Here is a 27,629-nt window from a genome sequence, read left to right as displayed (position 1 = left end):
GCTCAAATCAGCCGGCATGGCTAATATGAAACCCCCAGACTAAACAGAATTAGCTAATGAACTTACCGAGCCCCTGGCAATTACTCAGAAAAAGTTACTGAAAAAACAGCGCATCCCAGGTTTATTTAATGTCTTTATTAATGATCTGAAAGCAAAAGTAAACAACAAATTAATTATGTTTGCAGATGACTGTACGCTGGAAGGTGTTGCAAATGCTGCCAAAGACGGCAAAGTCACGCTGAGGGCCCTGGAGGGGTTAGAATTAACCCAGCAGGAAACAAGGCACATGTCATCCATCAGCCAAGCGTGGCACGGGGGGAAAAGGGCCTGAAACCCAGGCTTCCATGAGGAAGGAGGGGTGTGCTGCACCAGAGCCAAGGAGGAGGATGGGAGCACCTTTGGATAGGGTTGGAAAGATGGGGCATGAGCAGGGAGCCAGGCTGGGGGGATGCTGAGTGTCCAAAGGGTGGTGGCCTTGTCCTAAATCAGCTTTGCGACAGGAGGAGAAGCTGGAAAGTTCTTTCCCAGTGTTGTGCTAGCACAGCTGGAGTGCTGTGAGCCCTGAGGGCCAAAGGTCAGCATGGCTGCCAGCTGAGAGAGGTGTGAGGTCTGCAGGAACACGGCCAGGGTGGGTAACAGCAGCTTTGGGACCATCAGAGTCACTGATCTGGGTCTGCGTGCGCACCAGGAACTGGCTTTGCTCCCCCAGAAGTGCCGAGGGATCTGTGGAGATTAGCCCAGTGGGTTGGAGCACGGCGCTAATAGCACCAGGCTTTGATCCCTGCACGGGCCGCTCACTGAACAGTCGGATTCGATGATCCTCGTGGGTCGCTTCCAAGCCAGAGTATTTTGGGACTGTGACATCCTGCTCAGCCCTGAGCAGGCGGTGCCTCCGGAGCCGCCCCTCGCACCCCACGTCGGGCTCTGTCCCGCTCCTCCCTCCGTGGCCGGCGGGAACAAGGCTGCTTTCAGGAGCGGGTGTGGGTGGCGAGGGCCTCTAGCTCTTTAAGAGGGGAAAAATTGGGGTTGTAATCTGAGCGAACTTCTCCTTTCTGACAGGCGGGAGAAGTTGCAGGTCCCTCCCTCGCTCCGCTTTATTAAATATAGTAGTAGCGGGAGCCCGGGCTGGAGCAGGCGCCGGCCGAGGCGGTGCCGTCCCGCAGCCCCGGGGACGCGATGGGTGCCCGCGGTGGCATCGCCACCCCCACTCTGCTGCTGCTGCTGCTGCTGGCCGGCCACCCCCGGCCCCTCAGCGCGGGACCCCCTGCCGGAGGTGAGTCCTGTCCCCAAACCGAGAGTGACAATCCTTGGGGATAATCCTGCTCCTGGGAGAGCCGGGGAGGCAGCGGACACGGGTGACCCATGCGGGCTGTCCCTCTCGGGTGGCGGTGCAGTCGCCAGGCTAGCAGCAGCGCTGTGTTTTGGGGCAGGGCGTGTGGGCGAGCGGGGGCTGGAGAGGAGCGGCTCGCAGGGCGGGGGGAGCCTCGCTGGGCGCTTCCCACAGAGGGCACGGTGTGTATGTGCCCCGTGCTCCGTGTGGGACACGGCTCGGAGCAGCACGGTGTGTGTGTGCTCCGTGTGTGTGTGTGTGCTCCGTGTGTGTGTGTGTGCTCCGTGTGTGTGTGTGTGCTCCGTGTGGGCTGTGTGTGTGCCCCGTGCTCTGTGTGTGTGTGCTCCGTGTGTGTGTGTGCTCCGTGTGGGCTGTGTGTGTGCCCCGTGCTCTGTGTGTGTGTGCTCCGTGTGTGTGCGTGTGCCCCGTGCTCCGTGTGGGCCGTGTGTGTGCTCCGTGTGTGTGTGTGTGTGTGTGTGTGTGTGTGTGTGTGTGCCCCGTGCTCCGTGTGGGTGTGTGTGTGCTCCGTGTGGGTGTGGGTGTGTGTGTGCCCCGTGCTCCGTGTGTGTGCCCCGTGCTCCGTGTGTGTGCCCCGTGCTCTGTGTGTGTGTGCCCCGTGCTCCGTGTGGGCTGTGTGTGTGCTCCGCGTGTGTGTGTGCCCCGTGCTCTGTGTGTGTGTGTGCCCCGTGCTCCGTGTGGGACGCGGCTCCAGGGGCAGCCGGCCGGGGAAAGGCACCGAGGCTGCCCCGCCAAGCCCGGCGCCACCGGGAGGGAGCTCGCCAGCCCTCCGTGCCCATGTTTGGCCCTGCCACGGGAGCGCCTGCGAGGGCAGCCCCTGTGCAGCCCGGCAGCGGGGGCGGCTGTGTCCCCGCCCGGGCCGCCCGTCAGTGAGTGGCTCACCTCTCCCATCAGCACAGCCCCTGAAGGGTCGTAGGACCACAGGGCTGGGGCTGAGGGTCCCCCCGTGGTGGCACAGGGCTGGCAGCTCCGGCGGGACAGAGGTGTGGGATTTATACCCAGTTTTCTCCGTAGAACAGCCAGGTTTGCACACCCAGCTCTCGTCACGGCCGTGTGTCCAGCCTGAGCATGCTGCCAGCCGTGCCACAGCCCTGCTCCTCCCGGCCTCAGCAGGCTCCGCGGCTCTGGACAGGCTCTGTCCCACTGGGTCTGACCCTCCAAGCTGTGCCTGGGCTCTGACTGGTCACTGCATCAGCAGCATCTACAGCTTTGAACTTGAAGGGCATTTAAAAAGCACTTTCGTGTCCCTAACTCACCCCAAAAATGATGTATCATTTCACTGAGGAGTGTCTCTTCCCCAAACTTCCCCCCAGGGAGCAGGACTCTGACCAGCAGAGAGGCAGGAGCTTGCTCTCAGCAGTTCCCAAAGGAATTACTGAAAACCTCCAGCCTTTTGCTTCCTAACCAACTTCTGCATCCAAGCCTGTTTCAGTGCAAGGAGGAGGATGGTCCCAGAGCCCAGCCTTGTGGCCCTCAGCACCTGCAGGGCTGCTGTTGGTCTCCTGCTGTCCCCATTCCCTCCCAGAGAGCAGCTGGCCTCTGGGACATGCTCCTTTCATTACCTTAGGCCTTGTTCTTTCTATTTTTTGTCATGCACCAAAATAGGAGGGTGCCTGGCAAGCTGAGTGGAAAAAGAATCCCTTTTGTTAATGAACAAAGTGGTCTCCTTCCTCCCAGCCCTGACCTTTCCATCCCGGGATGGGATTTCCCCACATGGATCTGTTGCTTGTGCAGTGTCCAGGGTGGGTCTGAGGGCTGCCCTGGCAGTCCCAAATTTTTTCATGGGGCTGGAGAAACCCCAAAAAAACCCCAAAATCCCCATGGCTTTCAGTGAGAGCCCCAGACTGACATCCCTAGGTGACTCGCCCATGGCTCTGGGGATCAGTGGGCACCTCCCTGGTCAACACGTGGGGCTGGGGAGGAAAAGGGGGTTTACCCTCATGTTCAAATGCTGGTGACTGTCTCTGCATTGGGCTGGAACAGATGTGCCAGCTGTGACCCTGGGCCTGGGCAGCAGCTTCCCACCAGCTCCTGCAGCTGAGAACATCCCTGCTGAGCCCAGCAGTGCTCATTCCAGCTGTTCCCATGGGCTGCCCACTGTGGAACATCCCCTGTTCCCATCAGGGGAAGCCATGAGCAGCATGCTGAGTATAGGGCTGAGGTTTTTGGGGTGAAGCCTGTGTTTTGTGTTCCCTCCAAGCTCAGGTTCAGGAACCCAGGCCTTCCTGCCCAGCCCAGCATGGGAAAAGTCATCATCCACTTCATCAAATACAGGATTATACCAAAAAGAAAAAACACTCATAAAACTTGTCCTTTTGACATCAGAGTGTGAAGCTTTATAAACTGTTTTTCGACAGCCTGGCTCCCCTCTGATCCTCAGTGAGTTTACCCACAGGCTGGGCTCCCCTTTCCCCAAAATCCCTGTTAGTGGAGGTTTGGAGTGAGGGAGAGAATTGGATGTGTGGACTCCCCATGAGCAGCGTTCACCCCAAGATTTCAGCAAGTGGTGCCAAAAATGTGACACCCTCCAAAGTTTAGGCAGACCCCAAGGCAGTGATGGGGTCCTGGGGAGGCAGGAGGGATCCTGGCATATCCAGGATCCTGCCCATGGACAGGGAGCAGTGTCTGGGACACCCTGGGGTGTCCATCCAGGATCCCTTCTGCTCTCTCCGCGTTCCTCAGCTCCACGGAGCCACCTTGGCTCTTCCTTTCCTCCACTTTTGGAAATCTGACTGATTTATTCAAACTTTCTTTTTTATGGCCGCGCCACATGTTTTAAGGTCATAGCTCAAAGCAGCTGGAAAAGTTTCCAGCTGATGGGAAAGAACAGGAAAAATGCTGAAAAGGGGGGAGAACACAAACTGGTATCGTGGGAATCGGGGAGGAATATTCTTGTCTCACTCTTATATTTAGCAACAGAGAGCTGTGGGCAAAAATATAGTAAGTACATTCCTGCAGGATTGCAGGATAGGGTTAAGCTCACCCCGAGGAGCTCATGTCAGGTTGAAGGCTGGACAGGAACAGGGCCTGGGAGGGGGAGCCTGCGTGCCTAAATAAAGCTCCAAGCACAGACTGTTCACAGCAGGCCCTGGCCCAGCCCAGCCTCGGCTCCCCGGGGCTGCTCCCCGGCCCTTTCCAGGTGCTGGGCTCGCTTTGTCTCCTTTTTGGGAAAGCTGAGTGTGAGCATCACCCCCAGCCTTCAGCTGGGACACTCCTGGAAACTCCTGTGCCCTTCCCAGCTCTCACCTGGGCGTCCCAAGCCTCATTTGCCACCAGCCCCTTCAGCATCTGCATCTCCAAACCCTTGAGACACAGAGAGATGAGGTGCCCACCAGAGCTCCCTCAGTCCCAAACCAGCCCTTCTGAGCTGTATCCATCGTGCCCTGTGTTTGGTTGGACACTGCCATGCTGCACTGGCATGGGAAACTCCTCAGACCTTTCCTGAGGTAAATAGACCAAAAAAAGGGAGGTCGAGTTTACCAATGTAATATACTGGTTATATATATAATATGTATATATGTATTAAAAATAGATTACCAATATAAAAATATATTGGTTGTATATATTATATATATAATATATATATATATATATATATATATTTAAAAATATATTACCAATACAATATATTGACCAATACAGCAGAATGTTGTTAGGTATTGTTATATGAGGATAATTTATCATTTTTAGTCTGTTGTATTGACAGAATATTAATATATTCCATGAAGCATATCCCCAATATGTTCTATGAAGTCAGAGAACCTTTCACAAAGCCTTTTGCAAAGCAAAGCTGAGAGTCAGGGCAGCACTGGGATCTGCAAAGCCAGGCTAAAATCCATAGGAGCAGGGCTGCTGCAGCTCTTCCCAACCCCAGGACAGGGAACATGCATTTGCTGCCTGGTTTGTCAGCATTGCCTGTCCTTTACCCTCAGGACAGACCAAACAGGGCCTCTCAGCTGGCATCAGGGTGGGGTGGGGGATGTTTGTGCCCTGGGCTGTGGATGCAGGAGGGTGACAAATGCCCATTTTCCATCCCCGTTCCCCGGGTGTGCCGCCCATGGCTCCAGGCAGTGCCTCTGGGAGCTGCCCTGTGCCCAGGGACTGCCCTGGCTGCCTGACAGCCCCGAGAAGGGTTCCAAAAACTGCTGGGAGTGGAGAGAGTGATGGGGCAAACACGGTTTGGAGGTGGCCAGGCCCATCACGTGCCTCCCAGACAGGGAGACAGAGAAGCAACACTGGATCCATCACCATGACTCACTGGCTGGGGAAAGAGCTGTGAGTCAGCTGGGGATGGCCCTGTGAATCCCTGCTGCTACTTTTGCCCAAGTCTTGGCTTTCTGGAAGTTGTTTTTCCTCTGTGCTGCAGGCAGGCGAGGCATGGGAGGGTTTGGAGCCACCAAGAGCTCGTGGTGCCATCCCCAGCCGTGTTGATGGGTGCTCCCCATCCTCGACCACCTCACAGCCCTGGCGTGGTGCAGCCCTGGCAGAGAGAGGGGCGGGCAGCAGGAATTTCCCATTCCCTTTCCCAGCCTCTGGTTAACTGAGCTTCAGAAGGGCTTCAAGGTTTTCAACATCCCATCCCACAGAAATTTCTGAGCCCACCAGGGTCATTTCCTCTGGGAGCTTGGGAGAAGAGAGGGAAGTCTTGGCCCGAGGTGGATGTGGCTGAGAAAGCCCTGCAGCCCTGGGAGGGGATGTGAGCACCGGCCTCCACACCCCCACAGCCCCCCAGCCAGGCCTCCCCCCGGGCTACAAATAGAGCAGGCATTTATTTTCTCTATAAACATCACCCCAGAGGGTGTTTCTCATGGATGGAAAAGTCAGGGATAGCAGGAGTGGGGAGGGGGACCTCTGGAAGGGTGGGGGAAGAGAGGACTGGACAGGACAGGAGAGGACCAAGCTTTCAGCTCTAGAAGGAGCGGGGAAAAAGAAAATACTCATTTTCTTTGCAGACAGTTTAGCATGTCAGCCCCAGAGGAGCAAAAAATGTCCTCTCTTTCCCCCATCTCTGTCCGTGGAGACACTTTTCTCTGCCCCTCACAGCATTCAGGATCACCTAAAGCTCATCCTGGCCATGGTCCCTGGTGCACTGTGGGGTGCAGGGTGCTGTGGGTGCTGCCTTACCAGCACAACTAAAGCTGAATAACCCAAATTTACACATTTTACACCGCAATTGCACGTTTTGCCATCCCTCTTGACACATTTCCCCATCCCTGCATGCTGCAGTTAAGGCAAGCAGGTATCTTCTGGCGAGGTTTCAAGGCTCCTGCTCGTGCTCATTCTTCCCCCGCAATTTTGGCTGATAACTCCCCCCATCCTGGCGCGTCGGGAGCCACTTGACACCAGCGGGGCTGGGAACCATCAGAGCCGGGCGGCTGGAGCCGGCCCCTGTGCCGCGGGCTGTTTGTTGACAGCAGGCAGGATCTCTCCGGTAACACCGAGCTGCTCCAGGCTGTCTGTGAGCATCCCTGGCCCGGCTGCTCCCGTCCCCCCGCCAGCTCCTTCCCTCACTGAGCTTGGGAACAGCCACTGGCAGGGATGGGGTTCAGGGATCTGCAGGTGGGATGTGCACCAGGGGCTGGCTGGGATTGTCCCCTCCTGTGCCACCACATGCTCTTCCTCAGCTCTGCAAGCTTCTCCTCAGCTGGATGGGGTGAGGAGCACGGTGGCAGCGGGTGCCAGGATGGGCAGGGTGGGGCTGGAAGACCTGCCAGCCTGTGAGACAGGGGAAGAGGGCTTGGGAGAGAGAAAAAAGACAGAAAGAAATAGAACAAAACCCTACTTCGAATGGTTTGGAAACTACGTCCTCTGGGGCTGATACAATATTTCCAGGCCAACTTCTCCTGGCAGCGGGAGCCTGAGCGAGCCTGAGTCACGCTGCAGGGGACGGCACAAAAGCCCCATTGAGCCTCCTGCTTCCCCAAATCCTCCCACTTTCTCCCCCCGCTTCACTTCCCAGGGCAAACACTCCAAACTCTGCTTCCAGCTTGGGCTGATTCCTTCAGTCCCTCCGGAGCCATTGAGTCACTCATCGTTAAAAGCTCTGCATCCCTGCTCTGCTGCTGCCAGGCTTTGGGGGCACAGCTCTTCCCCAAAGCACTGTGACCTTTGTGGGGGGTTTCAGGCTGGCTCCCAGCTCCTGGCCCTCCCCTCCATGGCTCTGCATCTGGCTGAGCAGGAGAGCTCAGGAAATACCATCAGCTTTAGGGCTGTGCTTGAATCATCGTAAAACCATGCTGGATAAGCGATGGAGCTCTGGAGCTCTAGCCAAGCCTCCTGGACCCTGCTTTATGGCCTCCCTGCTGTATCACAGCTCCTAAGGATGGGGAAGGCAGGCAGGAGCAGGCACAGGCGCTGGGCAGGGGTTGGGAGCTGGCAGGACACGGGAAGGTACAAGCAGCCCCCTCCCAGACAGCACAGAATTAGCAGGGGGCATGTTCTCATGTTTTCATGTTTTCCCCTGACCCCAGAGTCCGTGGGCTGTGAAAAGGCTGTTTTTTCCCCAAAGCTGTCAGGCTGGGGAAGGCGAGCGCAGAGCAGCTGGCCAGGGAACGGGGAAGAGGAACTGAAGGAATAAACACAGGAGGAGGGGTTCAAAGCAGCGTGGTGCAGCCAGAGGCCACCCGGGTGGGATGGGGGCAAAGCAAAGCACCCTGGCCAGGACTCTCCTCCCACGCCCAAAGCAAGGGTGATGGCACTTGTGGTGGTCGGCAGCCCTGGGAAGGTGACCAAAGCTGGGAAGGTGACCAGCCATGGCTTTCCTGGTGGTTTTGTGGGTGCTGCTTTCCAGCAATCTCTGCTGGCCAGCACTCCTGGAAAGCAGCGGCCCCTGGGAGCCCCGCCGTGAGGAAGGGCCAGATGGAGGGGGAGGCGAGAACCAGAGCACTGATTCCCATTGCTGGGGCTGGAAAAGCACGCACAGCCCTGGCTCAGGATGTGGGAGCAGCCATCCCTGGAATCACTGGGACTGGGAATAAAAGGAAAAGTCCTTCTTGGTGCCAGGAGCTGTCACAGCAGGGATGGATCTGTGCCTGTGACTACCCATCCCATAAATCTTGAGGCAGAACCCCAGTCTTTCCTGGGGCAGGCACAAGGGGACTGTGGTGTGATCCCTGCCGGGTTTGAATGCCCTTGCTGCAGACTAAACCCAGCTCATCTCCATTGCACTGGGATCTCTTTGCTGTGGAGACCCAGGTGGGTGCTCAGCTCGGGTCTCAGGGCATGTCTGAAGGCAGCAGCCCCCCATTTGTCCCCCCAGCAGAGCCCCAGCCAAAGCTGCGCACTACGGTGTTTGCCTTAACCTCCTCGCAGGCTGCTCATTTCCTTCCCTGGCCATAAATAAAACCACACCATAAAACGAAGGGAATGTGGAGCATAATGAAGCCTTTCTCCAAAAGCCCGTTGGATCCCTTCCTCCCGTGGCCCCTCCACCCTGTGTGGGGACGGGGCACAGCCCAGCTCCAGCTCTGGGGGGCTGCAGGTCCCATTGGGCATCAGAGCCCCAGGATGGGGACAAGGGAGCCGAGCCCCCAGGACCACCCACGGTGCTGGTCCTGCCCACCCAGCGGGATGGGAGCCTTGAGCTCACACTGCGGGGGGAACAGGAGGGGACCGAGCTGCTGAGCAGCATCCCCAGCGCTGGGCAGCCACCCCTGAGCCCTTCCAGTGCTGTTCACATGGCCCAGCTCCTCTGCTGTTGGCATTGCCCTGAACCCCTCGGGTATTTTCACCCCCCGAATCTCTCCCATGTTCACATCCCCCGAATCTCTCCGGGGTTCACATCCCCCCAATCTCTCCAGTACTCACATCCCACAGCCCCTCCGCCCTTTGCACAGCCGATGGACGTGCAGCACAATGAGGCTGGCAGTGGGTGACCTCACTACCTTAAAAGTCACACAAATTAAAAAAACCATCCCCAAACAACTCAGAGAACCTCCAAACCAGCTCCGTGGTTGAGGCTGTGGAGAAGGATGGCAGCAGGCTGCCCAGTGGCGGCCCGGCAGCGGGCACAGCCCAGGGGCCGCCTGTTGGCACAGGGGAATGGCAGGAAGGAGGGCAGCCGGCGGGCAGGGCCGCACCAGCGGCCGCACAAGCCCGGGGCTGTTCGGGCAACAAGGAGCTTTCACTGCCCGGCTGTTTTTCCACCGCTGGAAAAGCGGTGTGGCCGGGATGGGAAGCGGCTGCGAACACAGGGAGCCTTTCAGGGGGGCGCGTGCGTCTGCACGGGGCTCTCCTGGCACCGCTGTGCTCATTAAAGAGCTGCTTTAATGAATTCCAGTCGCCTCCCTGCAAACACAGCTGGTCCTGGCCCCCACCTGCCCCACCGCAGCCTGAATGGAGCCTTGTTGAGCATCCAGCCCCTCCCCGGCTCCACACCCGATCCTCGGGCAGGCTTTGCTCCGCTCCTTCCTCCTCAGCCTCGGTGTCCTGCCGTGGCCAGAGCGATGGGGACCCTGCAGCCCCTCAGCTGTACCCCGAGCTGCTCCTCTTGCCCCCCAGAATGCTGTCCTGGGATGCCCCAGGCTGGGGTGGGAGCCTTGGGCAGGGCAGCAGCCCCTCACTAGCCCCGTGCCCTCCATACACCCAGGACTGTCCCTGCTGCACAAACCCTCCGTGCCCAGGGCCGCTCCTCTCTGCGCTGAGCTTTCCCAGCTCTTCCCTTCGCCTGGGCCTGGACTTGGCGCCTTCAGCCTCCTACGTGCAGGGAAGGAGCTGGGAGAAGTTTCTGTGCTGTGATGCGTGTTAAAAACACAAAGGAGAGCCCAAAACAGCCTCGCTGAGCCCCAAACACTCGGAGAGCCTCCTGAGCGGATGGGGATCCTCCCCAGGCTCTGCTCCTGCTCCCCCAGGCAGAAAATTCCCTGAGCACCAAAGAAGCCGCTGCTGGAGAGGCCAGACCAGCCGTGTTTTCAGCTGGAGAGCAGGGGAAGAGGGCCAGAGCTCCCGGGGCCGGCGCGTGGCTGGAGGCCGCTGGGGCAGGCCCGGCTCGCACGGAGGCCTCGCTGTTTGCAGGCCCAGAACAGGGGCCTTGCTCCCAGAGCCCTCTTAGAGCTCTTGGCTCATCTCCTTGTTTTATTCCGTACAAAAAAAAAGAAAAAAAACCACCTCAAACCCAAGTGACACTGCAGTCTATAATCTGCTGGCTGCTGGCTGGCTGCTCGGAAACTGTGACGGAGGAGGCTGCTCTCGCCTCCTCGTCAACGCCTTTCAATCGGCTTGGCAAGGCACCCATGCTGATTTCCTGTGGGACGCAGCAAGATGGGAATGTCAATTGTTTTTATCCGGGGTGAGTGGGACATCTGGGGTGTCCACTCCAACCCGTGGCCAGGATTTGGGGAACTCTTGCTCCCCATGGCAGGAGAGGAGGGGTCCCCTTGGGCATCTGCATCCAGGGATGAGGGGCACAACACTCCTGCGGTATGATGGTGGCAGCCTTTGATGACTTGAGATAGGTGCTTTTGGGGCATGGGAACTCATCCTCATGGGATGATCCCAGCAGCTCACCTGAGCCTGCCCAGGATGGGGGTGGGTGCCTGGAAGTCCCTGCTTGCTTCAGGTGATGGACCAGGATGGGGCACCCTGTCCCATGGAGGCTCCTGCAGAGCAAAATGCATTTCCAAAAAAAAAAACCCAAAAATCCATGTTTTCTGCGTCTTTTCCAAAGTGGAGGGCAAGGAAGAGGGGAGATAGAGGTGAGAAGCTGCAGGTCCCTTGTGAAAGTGAAATGTCACAGGCTAAGTGGTTTCACATCCTGGCTGGGCTGATGAGGGAGGAGGAGAGTGGCCCTGAAATAAAGCAGGAATTTGGGAGGACAAACAACAGTAACTGCCTCTGCTGCTGGAGAAAAATTTCAGCGCCTCCTGGATCCAGGCAAGGGTCCTTCCTCCTCCCCAACAAACAGCACCACTCCCCTAGGCATCCGCACCTCTGGGAGGTTTTTATTATTAGAATTTTATGAGAGAACAAGGAAAACATTTCTGGCAGCTTTGGTGGAGTGCAGGCAGGACAAAATGTGCTGGCTGCAGGAGCTGGTGCCCCCTGGCACACTGGAAAACAAACTGGCCTTGCTGGAGCAACCCCAAACCCTCATCCCCAGCACCCACAGCGAGACACTGCCCAGCCCCTGGCGGGCATGGGAGCTGCTGGTGAGTCCAGCCCAGCCAAGCTTTCCCTCCCTGTGAGAGCAGCCACTCAGTACCCATCTGAAAAACATTTTTGAATTAGGGGAAGCCACTAAAATGTAGCAAAATCCCAGTGGGAGCTGGAGCATGGAGCATGCTCAGGGAAGCTCATTGGGAGGCAGCACATAACGTCCATGGATGTCTCTGGGGACCACGTGTGCCTGTGGTTGTGCAAGGAGGGACAGGAACATTCCCTTTTCCACTGTGCCACGTCACTCCTGGTCACCAAGCCCCAGGACAAGGCGGTGCTGAGAGCCCCAGCACCCACCACCACCCTTGGCCGCTGGGCAAGGCTGGTTTTGCTGGACCATGGGAAGGAGGGAGAAGGTCAGGGAAGGACAGAGCCCTGCAGAGAACAGAACAGCTCCTCTGAGTCACTGGCTGCGCTGGAGAGGACAAGGAAGCCAAAGTGCCCCATGCCAGCAGCAGGCACCCTGACAGCCTTGCCCTGGGCTGGGCAAAGGGCTCGGTCTTGCAGCAAAGGCCAAATATTTCCATGGTGCCATTTCCTCCCTGTCCAGAACGGGTGGGGTGATGGTCCTTTGCAACACCCACGTCATCCTCCCAGACCACAGGGGAAAACTGAGGCACTTTCTTCTGCTGCCAGTGGCAGGAAATGATTTTTTTGTGGTGTCCCGGACAAGGAGGTCTCCCCATTCCCAAAGGGCTCAGGAAAGCTTCCCCCAGGCACTGCAGGGCTCAGCTCTGAAGAAAATGGGAAAAGTTAAATCAGAGTGTTCCGACTCTGTCTCTGCCACTCCAACTTTTGCCATCACCTCTACAGATGGTCCCCTTCCAAATGCCTCAGTGACTGTGGCTGTCCTGCAGGGTTGGGTTTTCACTTAGTGCACCACCCTGTGAGCAAAGCCTGCATTGCCCATTCCCAGCCTGGTCATCCCACAGAAACTTGGGTAAGAGGAAAATGCATCCAGGGAAACAATTTTAAGAACAGATGTGGGTGTTTATACCCAGACCTCACTGTGCAGAAGATTGGTGTCACCCCAGCATCCAACATCCATCCCTGCCTCCTCCAAAAAAGATCAGGGGCTGGGACCCTAAAAACCAAATTCCTGTTCTAGTTCAGCAAGACAGATCTGGGACCCCAAACCAAAGTGTAGTTCACCCACTGGGTGGATCTGATAAGTGCTCTAGGAAAGCACAGCAGGAAAGCTTCACACATATAAACTCCAGCAGAGCCTGTGACTACATATGGACTGAAAATGTGCATTTGCCCCCGTCCCTGACATATCCTCCCCAAACATTTCCAGCTTACAGGGCTGCAGTGTTTATGCTTAAGCACAGAGCTTTGCCACAGCCAAGCAGGATGGGTGGCTGCAGGCCCCAGCCACACACATTTGACATGTGTGAGATGCACATGCATGCATTGAGTCAGCTAAAAACTAAAAGCGCTCTAAAATTAAGCCTGGCCGCTCCCTGTACTCTTAATCCTGCACTCTCCTGCCTCTGCCCTGTGACACAGTCTGTCATTTCATGACCACATGCCATTGAGCTGAGTCCTCCAGGGCTGATGCACACTGGGTGTTGAACGTGTTCCAGCTGCATCTCCAGGCACCCACTTTGAGCTGAGGTTTCCATCCACTGTCACATCCACCTATGGATCACTGACACTCCTGTTTATTCCTCCTGCACTGAGGAGAAACACAGTTCCTTTAATCAGAAGGTACTGAGGCCCTGCCACAGGTTGCCCAGAGAAGCTCTGGCTGCCCCATCCCTGGAGGTGTCCAAGGCCAGGTTGGACAGGGCTTGGAGCAACCTGGGACAGTGGAAAATTTCTGCGTCTTTTCCAAAGTGGAGGGCAAGGAAGAGGGGAGATAGAGGTGAGAAGCTGCAGGTCCCTTGTGAAAGTGAAATGTCATAGGCCTTAGCAGGGGACTTGGACTAGATGAGCTTTAAGTTTCCTTCCAACCCAAGCCCATTCTAGGATATCTTTAGGAAAATCAGAAAAACAGACTCTCCCGCAAGGGCCTTTTTAGGCTGCTGGACTCCAGCAACCTGTCAGACGGCAAACAAGGGAAGGGCTGATGGATGGGCTCCATAACCACAGCACCCACCTGGACGGGGCTTGCAGGAGGTGTCCTTCCCTGCCTGACCTTTCTCCCTTCTCTCCCCAGCCTCTTTCTTCGGGGACAGCTTCGTGGAGATGCCGCTGTCGGACGCGTCGCGCGCGGTGCGGCTGCGGCTGCAGCTGTTCACCAGCCAGGGCAACGGGCTGCTCTTCCTGGCTGCCGGCCAGCCCGACCACCTCCTGCTCCAGCTGCGAGCCGGCCGCCTGCAGGTCAGCACCCCCCTCTCCATGGGCTGGGGGCTCTGTCATGGCTCAAAGTGTACATATATGGGAGTGTGATTTCACAGAATCACAGAATGATGAGGTTGGAAGGGACCTCTAAGATCATCGGGTCCAACCTGTGCCCTAACACCTCACCTAGACTATAGCACCAAGTGCCATGTCCAGTCTTTTTTTAAACACATCCAGAGATGGTGATTCTACCACCTCCTTGGGAAGAGCATTCAAGTACTTTATTATTCTTCTGCTGAATTTTTTTCCTAATATCCAACCTATCCCTTCCCTGATGTAGCTGGAGACTGTGTCCTCCTCACTTCATCCAGTGAGAGGATGAAGGGGCAGCCCAGCTGCCAGGACCCCTGACAGGGAGCTCCAAGAGGAGAGTGGACACAGTCTTGGAAGATTTGGTTAAATACAGAGAACCAGGCTCCATCTGGGGAAGCTGCTGACCCACTGCCTGGGTGATGCTGGGGGTGATCAAAGGGACACCCCGACACTGGCACCCCGAGTGCATTGCGTGGTCAGACACAGTGCACAGCACCCTCAGTGTGAGGAGGTGAGACACAGAGGATCCAGGGGAAAAAAAGAGATCTCCCTTGTCCCAGCTGGAACATGGGAAGCAATCAAGACAGAGCAATAAAATTCCCTGTTGTGGTTATGGTATTGGCATCCACCATGAAGGAAAAAGAGCAGGGAGCATCCGAGGCACACATCCTGCCTCTCCTGCAGCCTGGGCTGGGCTACCAATCACATTAAACCAAAGCAAAAGAGCCAGAGAGCCACTGGCCAGAGGTGTCCCTAATGCAGGCCATGTGTCTCACCAGCTAAACCTCTACTTAGGCAGGCTCCAGGCTGCTGCCCACGAGGAGCAAAGCCTGCTATTTTCCCTGCCAGTTCCCAGGGAAAGGGCTGGAAGCAGCCCAGGTTGCAAGGATGGAGGGCAGTGGGCAAGACAGGGCAGGGAAGGAGGAGCCAGCATCTGGCAGGGCTGCTCTGTGAGGGGAGAGGAAAAGCCCAGCTGTGGGACTGGGAGATGGAGGAGCCCAGCCCTGAGACTCGGTTTTGCTGAGAATGAGTGAAAAATTAGAGAAATTCAGAGAGCAGGATGAAGAAGGCAGGCCCATGGGGAGGATGAAGGAGGAGCACATCCAGAGGTGGAGGGGTGAACCAAGGGACCAAAACCCTTGCGAGCACCTGGGTGTGGGTCCATGCAGGTGCTACTGGAAGGTGGAGAGGTCCCGCTTGAGCTGAGGATTTTGTGTCTTTCCCTGCAGGCCAGGCTGCAGTTGGGCTCGGAGGAGGTGACCTTGCAGTCCCCAGCAGGGCTACAGCTTGATAACCTGGCAGTGCACGACGTGGAGCTGCTGGTGGAAGATGGCAGGATGACACTGACCATCGATGGCCTCTTCAACAGCTCTGCAGACATCGCAGGGCCAGCGAGGGAGCTGGACATCCAGCACGGCCTCTATGCCGGCGGGACGGGCAGGCTGGACCTGCCCTACCTTGCCCAGGCCAGCCCTCCCTTCAGGGGGTGCCTTCACTCGGTGACATTCAACGGCCTGGATGTCCTCTCCCATCTGTCTGCTGATGGCAGCTCCAAGACCTTCCACCATGTCCAGGAAGGGTGCAGCACACAGTTCTCTGCAGAGCCTGAGGAGCCATTCGGCTTCCCGGGGCCACACTCCTACATTGCATTCCCCACGTGGGACGCAAGGCAGGAGGCGACCATCGAGTTTGTGATAACGACGAGCATCACCCAGGCACCCCTCATCTACCACGCAGGGCTGGAGAATGACTTCTTCTACCTGGAGATCTCCAATGGGCGCCTGCGAGGGTTTGTGGAGAAGGGGAACGGCGTCATCGTCCTGCACAACAACGTCTTCATCAGCGACGAGCAGCAACACTACGTCAAGGTCCACACAGACATCCACAAGTTTGAGATACTGATCGATTACTATGCTTCATCCACGTCCAACCGGGGCATCAACAACTACCTGGACCTTCAGGGAAACCTCTTCATTGGAGGTATGGATGAAAAAGCTTTGCAGAGGCTGAGGGAGCACCATCTTTCTTTCATCTCGTTGTGGACCATGACCAACCACTCGTTTGTTGGCTGCTTGGAGGACCTCCGGATAAACATGCAGAGGAGGAGCCTGCAGGATGCTGTGATCACAAAGGACATCACAGTAGGCTGTGGGAAGCAGGACCACTACTGGGACTATGAGGAGGTGTATGAGCAGGATGAGGCATCCACTTCCCTACCTCCAAATGGCTTTTCTGGAGCACCAGGCCTGGTGGTGGAGCCATGCCGGCCCGACAGCAGCTTCCCACCCGCCTTTGCCAACATCAGCAGGCTGCTGCACGTCAGCCCCCTCATCGTCTCCGAAGGGGGCATGGCCTACCTGGAGTGGAAACACGCCCAGCCTACGGTAGACTTGAGCCTGGCCAACATCCGTCAGTCCCAAATCCTCTTCAGCATCACCAGTGACCCCAGGCACGGCCAGCTGGAGCTGGACATTCCCGGGTCCAGGAGCAGAAGGAAGTTCACCCTGTTAGACATTGTGAATCGGAAAGTCAGGTACATCCACGATGGCTCCGAAGGGCCCATGGACCAGCTGATGCTGGAGGTGACAGTGACCACCCAGCAAGGGGTCCCAGAGTGCCTGCGGCAGGGGCAGGTGTACCTGCTGCCCATCATGATCAACCCTGTCAACGATGCCCCACAGGTGATCTTCCCCCATGGGAACCACATGACAATCCTGAAGCACACACGGAAACACCTGACCACCGACATCCTGCAGGTCCTGGATGATGACTCGTCCTGCGATGACCTCGAGTTCCAGCTGCACAGTCAGCAGATGGAGGAGGGCTATGTGGAGCTAGACTTCCACCCTGGAGTGCCCATTGAAGAGTTCTCCTGCAGGGACCTGGAAGCTGGCAACGTGGTCTATGTGCACCAGGGTGGGACAAACTTACAGCTCACCTTGCAGGTGAGTGATGGCGCCGTGCCAAGCCCCATTGCCACCCTGAGGATCCTGGCCATTGATCCTGAGATCCGCCTGCTCAATAACACCGGCCTCTCCCTCTCCCAAGGAGGGGCTGCACGCATCACCACAGCCAACCTGTCTGTGGAGACCAACGCCGTGGAACAACGGGTCTCCATCCTGTACATCCTCACGGAGCCTCTGAAGTATGGTGAGGTCCAGAAGCAAGGGAGCATGGGAGGGGAATGGAAAAAAGTCGAGTCCTTCCACCAACAAGACCTGGAGCAAGGGCGCATCCAGTATTTTAGCACAGACCCGGAGCACCGTCTGGAAGACAGCGTGGAGGAGGTGAGATTCAAAGTCCAGGTGGGGCAGAAGGTCTTGCCAAACAACACCTTCCTCATAAGGATTAAAAGAGCTACCATTAAGATGAGGACCATGGCTCCCCTCCAGATGAAGAATAAGCGGCACAGAAATATCACCAGCAAGGAGCTGGAGGCAATGCTGGAAGATCCAAACTCTGCCCCAGTTCCCTTCCACTACATGATCATCCAGGCTCCCAAAAAGGGAAACCTGGAGCTGCTTGGCAACAGGCTGACTGAAGGTTTTGGATTTACTGAAGAGGACCTGCAGGACAACCGCCTGAGCTACAGCGTGACCATCAGGAACTCCCAGCAAGCTGAGGACTTCTTCCAGTTCCGCGTCCATGCTGGTGAGCAGCACTCGCCCGTCTACACCTACAGAATCAGCATTGGTGGGGACCCCGATGCACCAAATTTGACCAACGTGCTGCTGACCGTGCCGGAAGGCGGACAGGCCGTCATCTCCAAGGATCACTTGTTTGTGCAGAGCGTGAACAGCATGGACTACGTCTATGAGGTGATTGAGGGGCCAGCGCACGGGAGGCTGGCCTGGGCTGCGTCCCACGGCTGGGCCTCCCTGGAGGAGATCACAGAGTTCACCAACGACGACATCCTGCAGCGCCGGCTGCTGTACCAGCACGATGACTCTGAGACGCTGGAGGACGACATCCCCTTCGTAGCCATCAGGCAGGGCGAGGGCAGTGCTGGGTCTGAGGCCGAGGAGGTGAGGGGCGTGTTCAGGGTCTCCATCCAGCCCGTCAATGACCACAGCCCTGTCCGGGCGGTGAACAGAGTCTTCAACGTGGTGCGCAATGGGCAGCACCTGCTGACCACTGACCACATCGCCTTCACTGACAAGGACTCTGGCTTCTCCGACGCGCAGCTGGTGCTGACCAGGAAGGACATCTTGTTCGGCAGCATTGTGTCTGTCGATGACAGGCGCCACCAGGTCTATCGGTTCACACAGGATGACTTGAGGAAGAAGAAGATCCTCTTTGTCCATTCCGGCGCTGACCGGGGCTGGATCCAGCTGCAGGTCTCGGATGGCCTCCACCAAACCACAGCCCTCCTGGAAGTGCAGGCATCTGACCCCTACATCAGAATAGTCAACAACACTGGTCTGGTCATCCACCAGGGCACCCAGGGGAGCATTGACTCCTCTGTCCTCAGCCTGGAGACCAACATGGACATCAGGTCAGATGAAGAGATACGGTTCCTAATAACCACGCCCCCAAGGTGGGGGACTGTACTGAGAGGGGAGCAGCCAGTCATGGCCTTCTCCCAGAGGGACCTGCTGGCTGGAGAGATCTCCTACCACCACAACGGGAGCAGGAACACCCGGGATGAGCTCCAGTTCACTGTAGAAGCAAATGAGGTGGCAGTGGAGGACACACTGGCCATCAGCGTGTTCTTGGAGACCCACCCCAGCCCCCTGAGCATAGTTAACCACAAGGAGATCTATGTTTTCCAGGGGGAAGCATCTGGGATCAAGGAGGAGGACTTAATGGTGAGTATCCCCTTCTCTAGTCATTCCCCATGCCTGTATGACTTCCGTGGCCACCAAACCAGGATGGCCACCCCCAGTACTCCATTTTACTCCCACCTGCTCAGAGCCAAGGCCTTTGTCAGGCTTTGCCCGGGGGGCAAAGAGAGAGGGCTTCAGGCATGGCCTCAGTAAGGTGGTTCTTGCAGTCCATCCCACAGCAAAGCTTTGAGGGATGGATTGCACAGCAGGTGGGCTGTGGGGCAGCCCAGCCTCAGTTTCCAGCCCTCCCACTCATGCCTCATCTCCCCACACTCCCAGGTTACCCATGAAGAGATACCTTCCCAAGACATAGTCTACCTGGTGAGCAGGCCCCCAGCCTCCGGCTTCCTGGCAATGCTTCAGCACAGTCAGGACATGAATGAGCAGCCCAGCCTGGACCCCATCCAGTCCTTCACCCAGGAGGACATCAACAATGGCAGAGTCCTCTACCTCCACTCCAAGCCCAGCAAGGAGCGTGACCAGTTTGTCCTGGACATCACCGCCCGCGGCGCAGACCCTCTGGAGGGGGTGGTGGTCAGCCTGGTTGTGCTGCCCATCACCGTCCCCTTGGATGTCCATAACATCACAGTGCCAGGAGGTGGCTCTGCCATCATCTCCTCGAGCATCCTCCGCATTCCCAACGCCCACTACCCAGCTCTCGTCCTGGAGTTCAGGGTGTTGGAGCCCCCCCGGTTTGGCACCCTCCTGAGCAGCCAGCGGCCCGAGCAGGGCAGGCTGCACAGCTTCACCTGGAGCGAGGTACAGCACCCACCTGCCCACCAGGCTGCTTTCCCAGGGGTTTGGGGACAGCTTGGGGTGGCCTCCAGCCCCCAGCCACACTAGGAGGTTGGGGTGGGCTGCAGGAGTCCTCTCCCCATCGGAAGGGATGGAGGTATTTGGGGTGGGGGGTTTGCTCTGCAGCCTCAGATACGGGATAAGGGATACGGGGTGGGGATGCAGGCAGAGCACCCATGCTGGGCTCCAATTCTGCTTCCCACAGAGAACCCACAGAGTTATTACCCCTGAGCTTGTAGTGGGTTGCCATCATCCTCCCGGGACGGTTCAGGGTCACCTCCCCAGAGGGGCCGGTGGGCTGTGTCCTCCGTGGAGGATCACCTGGCCCTCGCCCCGCAGGTGGAGAACCAGCAGATCCAGTACAGGCAGGATGGTCGCGGATCCCTCAGTGACAGTTTCACCATCCTGGCCAACGCCTCCGAGGTGTCCCGGCAGAGCCATGCCCGCACTGTGTTCATCACCATCCTGCCCCGCAGCACCAGGGCGCCCCGGCTGAAGGTCAACGCCGGTTTGCAGGTGAGGCTGAGAGGCCGCGGGGAGGGAACCGGCGTGGAGACCGCGCTCGGCAGAGCCGGGCTGCCGCCCAGAGGCGGACCGCCGGGAATGGCAATGGCAATGGGAAGGGAGGAGCGTTTCCCGCCGGGGCGAGGCTCTGGAGGAGGCGGAGAACGAGCGGGGCTCGCCCCCAGCTGGTGCGGGGAGCGGCCGCGAGGTGGGAGCATCGCCCCGCGCTCCCGGCGCTGCCACGGCGGCAGCGGCAGCGCCTCCGCAGCCCTGCCCGCCCGCGGGATAATCCCCGGCAGCTCCCGGAGCAGCCTGCCCGCCTTTCACCAACACAGGCTGGGATTGCTCACTCAGTCATCCGGGCAGCTCTCACACCTCTCTTTTCGTCCATCCCAGGCAGAAGGGAAGAGGTCTCAGCTGCTGCTGAACTCCCACCTTCTGCTTCCAACCCCTCCCTGTCCCATTCGGGGTCGCTAATGCAAAATTCCAGCAAAGAATTTAGTAGGGAACACAATCATGCCTCCCCCCACCGCCCTGCACTCATTTTCACTATCCCAGATCTGGGATTTCTCAGACTGGCAGCTGGAAAGCAATCTACTCCCTGGGGATCATCACACAGCTGCCTTGGGAAGGGTTCTGGGAGCCTGGACTCTGGAGAAGATGCCCCAGGGGAAGGGGCTGCCCTGCCTGGCCCCAGAGACAGCCATTCTGAGGGATACCAGCAAAGTTTGGGAGGTACCCAGGCCCCAGCTCTGTGCCTGCCCCAGTTTTCCCCCTCCAGCCCAGGAAGCTTCTGACCAAATCCCTTTGGTAGACCTGCTTCACCTGGGCCAAAATTCAGGGAGAAGTTGACCCCTCAGCTGCTGGGCCCATGCCAGCTCCTTTTCCCCACTCCAAACATCCAGTGTAAGCATGGCCTTCCCTTCCCCCCAGCCATCATGCTAAGAATAAGGGTGAAAAGACAGAAAAACCTCCTAAAATTGAACTCTGAGGCAGCAACATGTCTGCCTTTCCTTGGGAATCCCTTAGCACCCTGGGAAGAGTGACCACAGCTGCCCAGAGGAGCTCTGGAGCAGGGAAAAGCTTCCTTCCCCCAACGGGAATGATGGGAGAGGCCCGGCCCTGCCGTGTTTGTGCTCTGCTGAGGGATGACTTCAGTGTTTAAAGGTCAGGCCAGGCCCGGGAGAGGGATTGCACAAAGGTTTCCAGGGATGCCGAAGGACAACAGGCTGGGTCTAGACCCCAAAGTGGAGCCCCTTGGGAAGGAGCAGCAGTTTTTGGGCTGGATCTGAAGGAAGGATGGCTGGGTGCCACCGAGGCAGAGGCTTCCACCACCCTGGAGCAGCCGGCCACGCTCCCCGGGAGCGGAGGCGACACGGAGGCTGAGCAAACACAAAGAGCCCAGAGTGAGCGAGCACAGAGCCAGGGGAAGGCTTTAATAATGCAGAGAGAACGAGGAGCAGGGAGAAATGGGTCAGCTCCTGCAGTGCAGGCTCCGGGCTGGGAGCAGAGCTGCTCCAGCTGTTCAAACTGTCCCTTCCCAGGGGACAGCGGTGCCCCAGGGCTGCCATCCCTCCTGCTTTGCCCACAGGGAGTTTGTTATGGCTCCAAGCCCCCAGTGTGACTGCAGTTCCAGCTGCTGTGGGTGCTGGGGAGAGGAAGCAGCCCAAAGAGCTCAGTGAGGCTCCTGTCCCGGCTGTGTGTCCAGCAGCACTTCCCCCACCCTGCCTCTCCAAAGCTGTGTTTTCCAGCCTGCCTCTGCCATCCCGTGGGGACTGCTGAGGGATTCAATTTCTCTGTCGGCACCCACACCCACTCAAGCAATGTTTTGGGTTAGGCCAGCTGAAAACAGCAGAAAAGAGCTCATCCAGCAGAGCACCTCCTCCAGCGCCTGCCTGGGTGTTGTCCTGCAGATTCCCGAGATGCAGATTTCCAAGGTCCCAGCCCCATTATGCTGTGGGATGCTGCACATGCCACCCCTCCACCCCACACGGGCCCTGGCACAGCTCCATCCATGCACCCCATGATTTCCAGGCATCCTGAGGGCAAAGGGCAGCTCTGGGCTGTGTGGGCAGGACTTGTTTGGCAGCACAACATTCATCCCTGTGGTCTGCCAAGATGGGGATGTGGCACAGGGTCACGAGCAGGGAAAATCGTTGCCTCCAGCTGGAGATGGGAGATGCCAAGGTTTTTGGGGTGGCAATGTTCCCACGTGAGGGTCAGCACCACTGGATGGGAGGAAGTGGTCCTGGGAAATTCCTCAGTGGCTCTGAACTCAGCCACATATTTGTCATTCCTGGAGGGTTTGCTGGGACAGCGGGCCTTGCTGCAGCTTTGTGAGGGGGCGGTGGGATGGAAACTGGGACACTGGGATGGGAGCAGGAGTGAGCAGAAACACCCAGTCAGGGAGAGACAGGGCTGCTTGTGGTCACTGTGTGCCCAGCAGCAGCTTGTGCACCCCACTAAAACCCCTTCCTTGCAAAGCAAGGTCCCAAAGGCACAGCCCCTGCCCCAGGGCACCGTGCCCTCTTCCATTTCCAGGACCTGGGGAAACTGAGGCACACTTGCCCTCCAGCAGACCCAGCTGTGTGGCACGTGCTGGCAAACACGGCAGCGCTGACGCAGGGCTGGGCAGAGGCCAGAGGCTGGAGGCGTCCCCAGGAGGCAGACAAGGCGCCCTTGTTGGGCTGGGATGTGCTCTGGCACCCAGCAGAGCGCTCTGAGCTGGGATGGGAAGGAGGGGAGAGGTGCCGGGGGTCTGGCAGGGGGATCTCAGCCTCTCCCTGTCCCCCAGCTGCGGGAAGGGGCCACGGCTGTCCTCAGCCCCCACATCCTGAGTGCCGAGGATGAGGACTCCCCAGCAGAGGAGGTGACCTACTCCATCCAGCCCCCGGCCAACGGGAAGGTCGTGCTGCGGTCAGCGCCCGGCACGGAGCTCCAGAGGTTCACCCAGGCCCAGATAGACAACGGCCTCGTCCTCTTCGTGCACCAAGGTAGGGCAGCACTGAGTGCCCCAGGCCCCTGCACCACCCCAGGGTGGTGGGGACACTGTGCCACCACAGGGGATGCCAACCCCATCCCAAAAAATTCCTGATGGGTTAATGGGGAGCTGCATCTCCTCTGGCCCCACAAATGCCCAGGTCTGTGCTTTCCACAGGACCCCTGGATGGTGGCTTTGCCTTCGATCTGTGGGATGGTGAGAACCTATCTCCTGGGCACTTCTTCCTCATCAGGGCCCAGAGAGAGCCTGTCATCAGCCTGGCCAGGAAGCAGAGCCTCACTGTGTGCCCAGGTGGGTACCAGCACATTCTCCATCCTCATCCAGTTCCAATGGGGCCCCCTTGGGACTCCCGCCCTTGCCCAAGCACTGCTGAGATGCCCCTGGCAGAGGTTGCCGGTGGGTGGCAAGGTGACTGGTTAAAATCCATAGTGGATGTGTTTTCCAGGTGCCCTGCAGCCTATCACCAGCCAGAACCTGCAGGCAGTGAGCAACAGCCCCACCAGCTCCACCGCTCTGTACTACAGCATTGAGCAAGCCCCACGCCTGGGCAGGCTGACCACCTCACAGGGGGAGGAAATCAGGAACTTCACCCAAGCCCAGGTGAGATTTCAATTCCTCCAGCCCCCCAGAACCCCAAACACAGCCCTTCATCACCCCCCACCACACATGGGGGTCCCAGTATGAGCCCCACCACAGGCCCCTGATCCCAGGCAGGAGGCAGCACAAGGTTCCAGCCGTGCTGTGACTTTCCCAGCTCTGCCACCAGCTGCTAAGAGGGATTAAGAGCTGCTGCCTCAGCCTTGGATTTAGCACTGGGGGAGGCTGAGGGAGCTATAATCCCTTTTCCTAGGCCATCTCCCGGCTGCAGAGCCAGCCAGCGTGGCTGCTGCTGAAGGGAAGAGCCAAGCATGATTTTTTCACCCCTGCTCTGGAAAAACCCTTCTCCTGAGGGGCCAAATTTTGCAGGGTCTAGCAAGGGTCTTATTTTATTCCATCACTCAGAGACACATAGGTTTACCCTCCCTGGAAGCTCCTCTGTGCTGTGCTCACCCTCAGAGGATGCTGAGCAACCTCAACCATTCCTCTGAGCCTAAATTCCCCTAATTGCTGGGAGAAACATCACAGAGTCACAGAAGAGTTTGGGTTGGAAGGGAGATTAAAGGTCACCTTGTTCCCCCCCACAGACAGGGTCACCTTTTACTAGTTTGCTCCAAGCCCTGTCCAACCTGGCTTTGAACACTTCCAGGGATGGGGCAGCCACAATTTCACATCCTGGTCAAGAAACACCATGAGCTCTCCATGGTCACTACTGTGCCATGGCTAGTGAAAATCCCCATTTCTTACCTAATGACAGCTTAGTTACTCCATCCCAGAGTCAAGGGTTTATGTAAATTTTCAGGTGGACAGCGAGCTGATTTTCTACCAGCACGAGATGCCAGGCCAGCCCTTCTGGCTGGCCCAAGATGCCATCCGCTTCCGTGTGGTCACTCCCACGACCATCTCTGATTCTTTCATCCTCCTCGTCCTGATCTCCTTCGAGGAGAATTGTCCCCAGCGCCTGACTCAGCTTTGGAAAAACACAGGTAAGGGTAGGATGAGGAAGCATGGGATAAACCAGCTCTTCAGGAGGGCTTGTTTGTCTGAAGAAGACAAATGTGCTGTTCAACATCTAAAACTGCATCCAATTCCTTCTTCCATCGCTGCAACAAACCCTGACCAACTTTCATTCATTGATTCTTACTCCTTTTCTCTCCAGGTCTGCAGCTCACAAGGGCTCAGCAGGCTGAGATTGACACCTCGGTGTTGGATGCCTCCAACCTCCTGAGCAGAATCCTGGTCCCTGAGCGGGCTGGATATGATGTTGTCTTCCTGGTGACAGAGCCACCAGCTCATGGACAGCTCCTGGTGGCCGGTGTGCCCCTGGAGCAGTCACGGCCATTCTTCCTGCAGTCAGACCTGGCAGCGAGGCGTTTGGTGTACGCCCATGGTGGGGACAGCGTCTCCAAAGACCACTTCACTTTCAGGGCGTGGCTCCAGCCCCAGGAGCAGCGGTCTGTCCGTCCTCCACAGGATGGGGTGGTCATCTCTGAAGCATTCAACATAACAGTGGCCGGCAGCCCCGCGGCACCACGGGTGGTGAAGCGGCAAGGGGCGCTGCAGGTGCCGCCAGGCTCCGTGGTCACCTTGTCACAGGAGTACCTGGATGTGGCAGATCCGCTGGTGTCCCCACAGGAGATGGTGTACAGCGTCCTCCAGAGACCCCTCTCTGGCCACGTGGCCAGTGCCCACGACCCCCGGGAGCCCATCAGCCGCTTCACCCAGGCGGATGTCAACGCTGGCCGCGTGGTGTTCGTTGCCACTGGGAGCCCTGCCCCAGGCTCCTTAGCCCTGAGCCTCTCCAGTGGCCACCACCCACCCATCCAGACCTCACTGGAGATCGAGGTGCTGCCTGTCCTGAGCACCACTGCCAGCCCATCACTGCTGGAGGTGCCCCAAGACCTGAACAGGGCCCCCGTGTTCCAGCATCACCTGCTGGGTGCCGCACCACGAGGGGCAGGGAATGTCCTGTACAGGATCACCAGGGAGCCCAGGTTTGGACAGCTGCAAGTCAACCAAAAGCCATCACGGGGCTTCTCACAGAAGCAGCTGGATCGTGGGGAGGTGACGTTCACCTTCAGTGACCTCAGGTCCCCTCAGGATGACTTCCAGTTCGTTGCCATTTCGCGGGCCGGGAACAGAAGCGGGGTGGTGAACGTGACCGTCCAAGCTGCGGTGAAGACCCGAGCGGGCAGCCTGTGGCCCCGAGGCACCACAGCCCTCCTAGACACCAGTGTCCTCGATGCCAGTGAGCTGGCCAACCACACCAAGAGCGTGCCAGTCTTCAAGGTCCGCAGGGCGCCCCGTGCCAGCCGTCTTGTGAGGGTACCCAGGGATCCAGGACAGCCCACATCCCCCATCGAAACCTTCAGCCAGAGCGAGCTGGAGCAGGGGCTGGTGGGGCTGGAGGTGCTGGATGCTGGGGACACCCAACAACCCCTGCAGAGGGACAGCTTTGTCTTCGAGCTGGTGGCTGATGGCGTGCCACCAGCGCTGGCATCCCTGGAGTATGGCATCGAGCCCTACAATGCCTCCAAATCCTACGGTGTCACCTTGCTGACAGTCCCACTGGCACCCTCACCCCCAGTGCCCCGTGGCACAGCACGGAGCAGCCCCAATGCCAGTGAGCTAGGCATGTTCCCCACTCCCTGGCTGGCCCCCAGTGCCACCACTAGTCCCAGCCCCGGGGCAGGGGGCACCTTCCTCAGCTTCATTGAGGCCAACATGTTCAGCGTCATCATCCCCATTTGCCTCATCTTCCTCCTGCTGGCCCTCATCCTGCCCCTTCTCTTCTACCTGCACAAGCGCAACAAGACGGGGAAGCACCACGTGCAGGGCACCCCCAGCGCCAAGGCCAAGAACGGCGCCGTGCCAGACCACGAGACCTTCCGGAGGACAGAGCCCGGCCAAAGCATCCCCCTAACAACTGTCACCACCCTGGAGGGCAAGGGCACGGGCCCCCCGCCCCCTGGCACGGGCTCTGGGGCACCTCCGGACCCCGAGCTCCTGCAGTACTGCCGGACTTCCAACCCCCCCCTGAAAAACAACCAGTACTGGGTGTGAAGGGCTCAGCTGCGACCACCGGGGCACCCAGCCCCTCCTGCAGCACCACCAGCCACCTCCTCCCGGCTCTCCTCCTCCTCCTCCCTGGGAGCTGGAATCCCACACATGCAGGAGGGCCTGGGGATGCAGGGGCTGCTGCTCCAGCCCACCTTGTAGCCCCACATCTCCTTTGGGCAGGGGAGGGGGGCACTGCATAAGCAACTGGGGACAGGCAAAATTCCTGAGCATCGCTGGGAATTGCTGACTTTGGGTGCTCATTTGGGCCACCTGATGGAGGCCACAGTGCTGGGGGGCACCTGATGACACTGGTCCCCACAGAGCCACCCAGGCTGGTCCAGTGGTGGCTGCTCTGAAGGCAGCACAGTCACCACAGGGGTGCTTTTCACAGCTCCTGGTAAGAGATGGAGGATGAGGAGCAGCTTGCGCTGAGTCAGGCTGGGGATGAAGCTGCCCAAATTCCCCAGGGCTAGGCGAGACACTGAGACACTGAGACACTGGAGCAGAGGCTCAGAAAATATTCTGTGGCCAATGCCAGGGGAATTTAGGAGTCCCTGCCCACTTGGAAAAACACCCGCCTCGCTCTTTCTCTACTTGCCGTGTGCTGCATGAAGCCAATTGCACCGAGCCCTGGGGGGGTTGCACAACAGGTAGGACTTGGCAGGGAGGGATGGCTGGAGCTCACCTGGGCAGTGTGAAACCAGAGAGGAGAGCAGAGAAGCGGAGCCAGCACGGTTTTCCACTGTATACTCCAGTATGGCAGAAGTAAACAGAATAAAGTGCCTTTTCCGAGGTGCATCACTGTTTTCCTAAGCTGTCTCCCTTGCCCGGCCTGTTTTAAGCTGCTGAGCAACATTTGGAGGTAATGGACCATATTCTGGGCTCTTGCTCAAATTTTCCCCAGCCTGGAGTCTTAAAAACTTAAATAGAAACTGTCTGAGGGAGGGCAGAGGAAAAACTGAGCGCT

The 27,629-nt window shown here is 58.1% G+C and overlaps 1 protein-coding gene across 1 annotated transcript; it reads left to right on the top strand.

Moving 5' to 3' along the window:
• Positions 1-1,176: 1,176 nt before the first annotated feature.
• Positions 1,177-27,412, top strand: CSPG4 (chondroitin sulfate proteoglycan 4). The gene is made up of 10 exons (XM_058811112.1): positions 1,177-1,273; positions 13,662-13,825; positions 15,109-18,687; positions 18,985-19,464; positions 19,840-20,016; positions 22,799-22,997; positions 23,162-23,296; positions 23,451-23,605; positions 24,405-24,588; positions 24,762-27,412. Exons 1-10 carry the CDS (start codon positions 1,177-1,179, stop codon positions 26,663-26,665), a joined length of 7,074 nt encoding a protein of 2,357 aa, XP_058667095.1. The 3' UTR covers positions 26,666-27,412.
• Positions 27,413-27,629: the final 217 nt, after the last annotated feature.

The sequence above is a fragment of the Ammospiza caudacuta genome, chromosome 10, assembly GCF_027887145.1.
Source record: "Ammospiza caudacuta isolate bAmmCau1 chromosome 10, bAmmCau1.pri, whole genome shotgun sequence".
Taxonomy (NCBI): Eukaryota; Metazoa; Chordata; class Aves; order Passeriformes; family Passerellidae; genus Ammospiza; species Ammospiza caudacuta.
This window is presented reverse-complemented; position numbering and strand designations above follow the sequence as displayed.

Coding starts and splice junctions, on each gene's coding strand:
- CSPG4 (XM_058811112.1), top strand. CDS start 1,177: ATGGGTGCCCGCGGTGGCATCGCCACCCCCACTCTGCTGCTGCTGCTG. Junction 1,274..13,661: donor CGCGGGACCCCCTGCCGGAG/GTGAGTCCTGTC, acceptor TTCTCTCCCCAG/CCTCTTTCTTCGGGGACAGC. Junction 13,826..15,108: donor TGCGAGCCGGCCGCCTGCAG/GTCAGCACCCCC, acceptor CTTTCCCTGCAG/GCCAGGCTGCAGTTGGGCTC.